The following is a 6,347-nucleotide window of genomic DNA, read 5'->3' on the forward strand; positions in this document are numbered from 1 at the left end:
AATGAGATTTTTTGTTTGTTTGATCAGGAACTATATCATTCAATATAGCCTAATAAACCCAGTAGATATTGAGTAAAGTGCATCCCCTTAATCTTTATTTGGGTTGCATCCTTGCTAATAAGTATCAAAATGGGTGATTTTAGATATAACAAAAAGGTACTTCTAAAACAAGGCAAAGGCATCTTGATGAAGTTAGTGTGGTTTGTGCTGTAACTCTCAAAACAAGACTCTGCCTGTCCACCCTTTCAGAGTTACACAACACAAGGGGTAAGCATGTTTCATATCCAACATTCCAAAAAATATCCTAAGGTAATAATTTTCTTATGGAAAAACATCTAACACAGAAATGAACTAGTTTTAACTCAAAATTGCTTTTTGCTGCAACTGTCACAGTCACCCAAAAGGTTGCACAAGAGCTTGATTTGCCAATAAAATGCATTTTGATACTTTGCATTAGCCTACATTTTATTAAAAACACTTTTCTTTAGTCTATTGGATTTAACATCATCTCCAATCTACACGATACCATTAAAAAGTTTGGGGTCAGTAAGATTTTTTTTATAGTTTTATTCATCAAGCATGCTTTAAAGCAGCACTATGTAACTTTTTATGTGTTCAAAATTAGCAAAATGTATATAATGAGCGAGTATATCATGAATTCATCTTCCAAACCGCGTTTTTGTCTTATTCCGAATCACTACGGTACACTTATAATAAGTACTTATATTTGGACTATTGTAGCCTGGTCGGGTCGTCACCGCTGCGGAGTAACACATACCTGCGTGAATCGCCATCAGAACCGGGAGATCTTGTGAGCGCGCGCGTGTCTGATGCTGTTAAAGCAGCACTATGTAACTTTATGTGTTCAAAATTTGCAAAATGTATATAATGAGCGAGTATATCATGAATTCATCTTCCAAACCGCGTTTTTGTCTTATTCCGAATCACTACGGTACACTTATAATAAGTACTTATATTTGGACTATTGTAGCCTGGTCGGGTCGTCACCGCTGCGGAGTAACACATACCTGCGTGAATCGCCATAGACATACACTTAGAGAAGTAGCTCCGGTTGGAATGTTCTTCCGCGGGATGTGTGCAGTTCTGTTTATTAACCGCTAGAGCGCCAAAAGTTACATAGCGCTGCTTTAAATTGATCAAAAGTGACAGGAAAGACATTTATAATGCTACAAAACATTTATGTTTCGAATGAATGCTGTTCTTTTGAACTTTCTATTCATCAAGGACTCCTGAAAAATGGTTTACACTAAACTTGAGTTCAACTTTGATAATAATAGTAGCAAATCAGCATATTAGAATGGTTTCTGAAGGATCATGTGACACTGAAGACTGGAGAAAATTCAGCTTTGCCATCACAAGAATAAATTACATTTGAAAGTATATTAAAATAGAAAGTTGTTTTCAATCATAATATTTCACAGTATTACTGTATTTTGGTGAGAATGGATGAGCAATAAGAAACATGATGTATTGCATAAAAGCCAAACAGGGACATCAGTATAAAAAAAAGCTTCAGACACCCACATATACCTGGAAAAATCCACACGTGCATGTTGTGTAACGACTGTAATGATCATTCCTGCAGCAATAAGAAACATGATGTATTGCATAAAAGCCAAACAGGGACATCAGTATATAAAAAAGCTTCAGACACCCACATATACCTGGAAAAATCCACACGTGCATGTTGTGTAACGACTGTAATGATCATGCCTGCTGTGTCTTCGGAGGTGGGAGGGACTCAAGGAAGGAGGATTTTGGGGGAGGTGGGGGGGGCTCAAATCTGAGGATAAAACGGACTGCCTTTCGTCTCCTCTACGCAGCCGACTTTGCCTTCTGAACTGCATACAGAGAGAGAACCTACACTTCTACAGCCATGACGACTGTCGTTTGGAAGATGCTGTGTGTTCTGCTCTGTGCAGTGTTCACTTCTGCTGATGTCATGCCCATGACTGACTTCGACCTGGAAAAGGTAAAAACTAAAATATACAGGCATTTACCTTGCAGTTTTACTGTAAAATACTAAAGCATCTGTGTGTTATCAGTGAGTTTTAGGGATATTCTCAGGTTAGGTTTTATCTTCTTTATTGCCATTAATGGTAATGTTCCAGTGGTAGAGCATTGCGTTAGCAGCGCAAAAGGCCGTGGGTTCGATTCCCAGGGAACACACATAGGCCTACTGGTAAAAAATGTATAGCCTGAATGCACTGTAAGTCGCTTTTAGCGTCTGCTAAATGCATTAATTAATTAATGGTTACGAGAAGAACCTTCCATGGAATCTTTCCATTCTTCATAGTGGAAAAAGGTTCTTTAGATTATTACAATGTTCTTAGCAGTAAGAAAAAATAGTTATTTTAAGACGTGAAGGCTCTGTAGGGAACCAAAAAGGTGTTTCTTTGGCGTCACTGTAAAAAAAAAACATTTTGAAATCTTTATTTTTAAGAGCATTGGTCTAAAATAGTTATATTCTTTGCAGATGGGAGGAAAGTGGTATCTCATTGGCTTTGCTACGAATGCAAAATGGTTTGTCAGTCACAAGGCTGACATGAAGATGGGAACTGCCATGCTGGTGCCTACCGAGGACGGAGACCTTGATCTCAGTTACACTAATCTGAAGTAAGCTCAAACTAGGTTTAGTGTTCAAAGAGAAGAATTTTGATACATGTTCTCATAATTACAAAAGAATAACTTGAATTGCTTCATTTGTTTCTCAGAAGTGATGGTTCCTGCTGGAGAATGACACACCTCGCCAAGAAAACCGAGACTCCAGGACGTTTTGTCTTCCACAGCCAGCGTAAGTCATCCTGCTTTTGCTTCAGCTAATGGTCAGATTGTTGTTCCTTTGGCCTAAATGTGCTCGATTTTTTTCAGGTTGGGGAAATGACAATGACATGCGTGTGGCTGATGCCAAATTTGATGAGTACGCTCTCGTTCACACCATCAAGACCAAGGGAGATGTTTCTGAGGTTCTCAACAAACTCTACAGTAAGAGCTCGATTTGTCCAAAAGACACACTTGAGCTGTAACGTTTTAATGAATAAATGCTAAACAGACCCTGAATGTGTCATTAACAGGTCGTACCACAGAAATTTCTGATGACTTGAAGGAGAAGTTCAGGCAGTTCTCTATGGACACCGGCATCCTTGAGGAAAACATTGCCATACTGCCACCAAATGGTACATTTTAAGATTTTAATCAATTGCCAATGTCTCTTATTATTACATTTTTGCTAACTTATACCTACTATTCTACAGGAGAATGCTCAGTTGCCTAAGCGTCTCAACCGAAAGACGAAGACAACTTCTGCTGGTCCGATCATTTCACCTAAAAACAGATGTGAATTTGCTTGGTTTTCATCTTTCTTTTTGTATGGAAGCATCAGTTTTTCTTTTTGCCTTGTTGTGCTCACAATGACAATCCAGTTTGCAACTACAGAGCTTATCCAAAGAATCTCTCAAGCCAGGGGACAGAATGGCAAAGTATTACCTTATCCAAATAATGCATTTTTATAAATTGAACTCAGTTTTTGATGTTTCTGTATTGACGTGTGATTTTTTTCTCCCTGTAAATGTGTCAAACATGTTTCATGAACGATATGCGGATTCCTGTAAACAAATTTTTATAAAGAGTGCTTTTTAATTTTTGTCTCTGGTGGTTTTGTTTACTTCTGTTAAGATTAAAATTGGTTTACAAATGACAAAAGTTGGTGTGATTTATTCAGATTATCCATTTGCGTTTCATCATCAAAAAATATAATAAATAAATAAAATAAAAAACATTTTGGACACAAAATACTGTTTATTACTTCTGTATTTACAAATATTTCCTATACACATAACATAACAGTTTTTTAGAATCTCTTTATTCCAAATTATACACTTTCAGTATGTGTAAAAAATAAAATTTACCCTAAACGTCTTAATAATAATTCGAGGGTGAGTTTTACAACAAACAGACCAAAAGCCAAACGACCACATTCAAGAAATACACAAACATACTAGTGTCTAAATTCAAATAAATTTAGATTAACCCGCCATTCGGCCTGATTTAATGTCTGCACACTGATTAAACCTCAAGATCTCTTGTGAGTTGAGTACTATTTGCAATATGATTTTTATTGGAAATATTACCAAGAAACCATGTCCTACATTAAATTCATAACAGCTGATATTAGTAAATTAATGCACCAATGTTGTTGAATCATTTTGTTCAGAGAACCAAAATAAAAGATGGGTTTCCCAAAAGCCTATATCTGGTCTGAACAGCAATTTTTTCCCCCCTAAAATTAAAACAAATTTTTAGCAGCCATGGCATTTTTCAGTTCACTTTAATTAGACATTCTGCTCATCTGAAGCTAGTCGATAAAGCATTAGCACCGTCGTTTAATGACAACGGACGTCTTCAAGGCTAATCCCAAAACGTTTGTACTTGTAAACGCATGTGCACAAACGCAACAATCACCAAAGCTGTTCAAACATGTTTTGTGTAACATGCAATAAAGGAGTCATAATTCAAATCTATAACCAGACGCATGTATGTCATCCACCCTTGATGGATTGGTATGCAAGTTTATCTATTTTCGCATTAATCTAAAGCTGGTCAGCTGATCAAGAATGGTTAATTAAACTTTAAAAAAAATGTGTCTTCAGAACATTGCAACTGGACACGTTAGATGGTTGTTTTTCTCTCTATTTTCTTGCACTTTCAGCCTGTCTGTACTATCAGGATCCGAAAAAGCCTCTAGTTGGCTTTCCAACGGCCCTGAAGACCACAGCTACATCAGAACAGCCCTTTTCCTAATGGGTTTCTGATTGCAAAGGTCACATGGTAGGCATTAGGTCTTTATGATGCCGCATTATGTGCTGATTCTTCTCCGACGGTCTGCGGAAGCCTTTCGAGCAGAAGTCACATCGGTGAGGATAGTCTTTGGTGTGAATGGAGATCACGTGCCTCTTGAAACCAGACGCGTCGCCCGTGCTGTAGTCGCAATACTGGCATTGGTACACCCGGCGCTCCCGGTGGCCCTTGGACAAACTGACACCGCCCAAATTTTTCTTACCTCCATGAGCACAGAGTCCAAACGTCTTCTTAAGACCCCTTTTGTCAGGAAACGCCTGCTGCTCCTTGGTGTGCGCTGACAAAATATGCCGACTGAGAACAAACGGATCAGCGATTTTGAAGTTGCAATGCCTGCACTGGTGTAACTTCTTCACCTTATGAGCGGCCGAGTGCTTTTTGAGCTCGGATGGCCGGTGGAAGCCTTTTCCACAGACTTCACATTTATGTGGATAGTCTTTGGTGTGAACTGAAATGATGTGGCGCTTCAGGTCACTGGAATTGGAGCTTTTATGGTCACAGTGGGTGCAGTGGTGTGTTTTGGCCTCCTCGTGTGTCAGTCCGTGTTGTAACAGCTCGTCAGGTTCGGCAAATGTCTGGAAACAGCGGTCACACTTGTAGGGCATTTCTTTGCTATGCTTGGTCTTAATGTGCGTCTTTAAGTTGGATGAGTCGGCTGATTTGTAGTCACAGTAAAGGCAGGAGTACGGTTTTTCGCCGGTGTGGGTTCTCATGTGTTTTTTAAGCTCTGAAGGATGCCGGAAACCCTTCCCACACTCCACGCAGATATGTGGGAAATTCTTGCTGTGAACGGCGAGAAGGTGTCGGTTTAGAAGTCCTTGTTCTGCCGTCTCGTATTCGCAGAACTTGCATTTGTGCATTTTGGTGGTGGGTGGCGGGATCTGAAGCTTGGATTCTCGGTGGTGGTGCTGCAGATGGTGGGAGAACAGCGCCGCCTGCTGGTGAAACTCTTTTCCGCAGACTTCACACTCAAATGGGGCTTTACTGCTGAGGGTGTGGATCTCCATGTGGTTGTGGAGACTGGCTTTTTTGTTAGTGGTGAAATCACAGTCCGTGCACTGGTATTTCTTTCGGTTTACGACATCCTGATGGTGATTCTTGGTGTGGCGCTTGAGGAAACCACGAGACTTGAACTTCTTCCCACATAGCATACAAGGGTACACTGTAATAGGCTGGCCGTAGGGTCCAATGATCATTGCTAAAGTTGAAAAAGTAAACCAAAATGATTATAATATATGCTATAGTTGAAAGATTTGGGGGTCTGTAAGATTATTTTAATGCTTTTAAAATAAGGCCCAATCTCATTTCTACTCCTTACCCCTGCACTTACCCCAACCCTCTGTTTCGCGCATTCACGTGAAGGGGTAGAGGTGTCTTGATTCTCTTTTGGTTGGAGGGGTAGGGGTAGGGGAAAGGGCCAGACATCCCTTCAAACGAAGATTGTTTTGGGACCACACCTCAAACGAAGG

General features: G+C 39.7%; 2 protein-coding genes across 3 annotated transcripts in view; one reads left to right on the forward strand and one right to left on the reverse strand.

The window, feature by feature from the left end:
* The first annotated feature begins 1,816 nt into the window (after window positions 1-1,816).
* Window positions 1,817-3,575, forward strand: LOC107686711 (lipocalin-like). The gene is made up of 6 exons (XM_016483816.1): window positions 1,817-1,993; window positions 2,498-2,637; window positions 2,736-2,815; window positions 2,893-3,006; window positions 3,096-3,197; window positions 3,276-3,575. Exons 1-6 carry the CDS (start codon window positions 1,898-1,900, stop codon window positions 3,293-3,295), a joined length of 552 nt encoding a protein of 183 aa, XP_016339302.1. The 5' UTR covers window positions 1,817-1,897; the 3' UTR covers window positions 3,296-3,575.
* Window positions 3,576-3,627: 52 nt separating this feature from the next.
* Window positions 3,628-6,347, reverse strand: part of LOC107686710 (zinc finger X-chromosomal protein-like) — a 13,154-nt gene continuing 10,434 nt past the window's right edge. For both annotated transcript variants that reach the window (XM_016483812.1, XM_016483811.1), the window contains exon 8: window positions 3,628-6,076. In XM_016483812.1, the coding sequence (XP_016339298.1) occupies window positions 4,842-6,076 (1,235 nt within the window). In that variant the 3' untranslated portion in view covers window positions 3,628-4,841. The remainder of the gene's footprint in view (window positions 6,077-6,347) is intronic.

Source organism: Sinocyclocheilus anshuiensis, unplaced genomic scaffold (assembly GCF_001515605.1).
Source record: "Sinocyclocheilus anshuiensis isolate Anshui unplaced genomic scaffold, SAMN03320099.WGS_v1.1 scaffold990, whole genome shotgun sequence".
NCBI classification, from domain to species: Eukaryota; Metazoa; Chordata; class Actinopteri; order Cypriniformes; family Cyprinidae; genus Sinocyclocheilus; species Sinocyclocheilus anshuiensis.

What these genes read in the sequence shown, in the direction of transcription:
- LOC107686711 (XM_016483816.1), top strand. Translation starts at nt 1,898, where the DNA reads ATGACGACTGTCGTTTGGAAGATGCTGTGTGTTCTGCTCTGTGCAGTG. An exon ending in CTGACTTCGACCTGGAAAAG is followed by an intron (nt 1,994 to 2,497) that starts GTAAAAACTAAA and finishes TATTCTTTGCAG; the next exon opens with ATGGGAGGAAAGTGGTATCT. An exon ending in CTCAGTTACACTAATCTGAA is followed by an intron (nt 2,638 to 2,735) that starts GTAAGCTCAAAC and finishes TTTGTTTCTCAG; the next exon opens with AAGTGATGGTTCCTGCTGGA.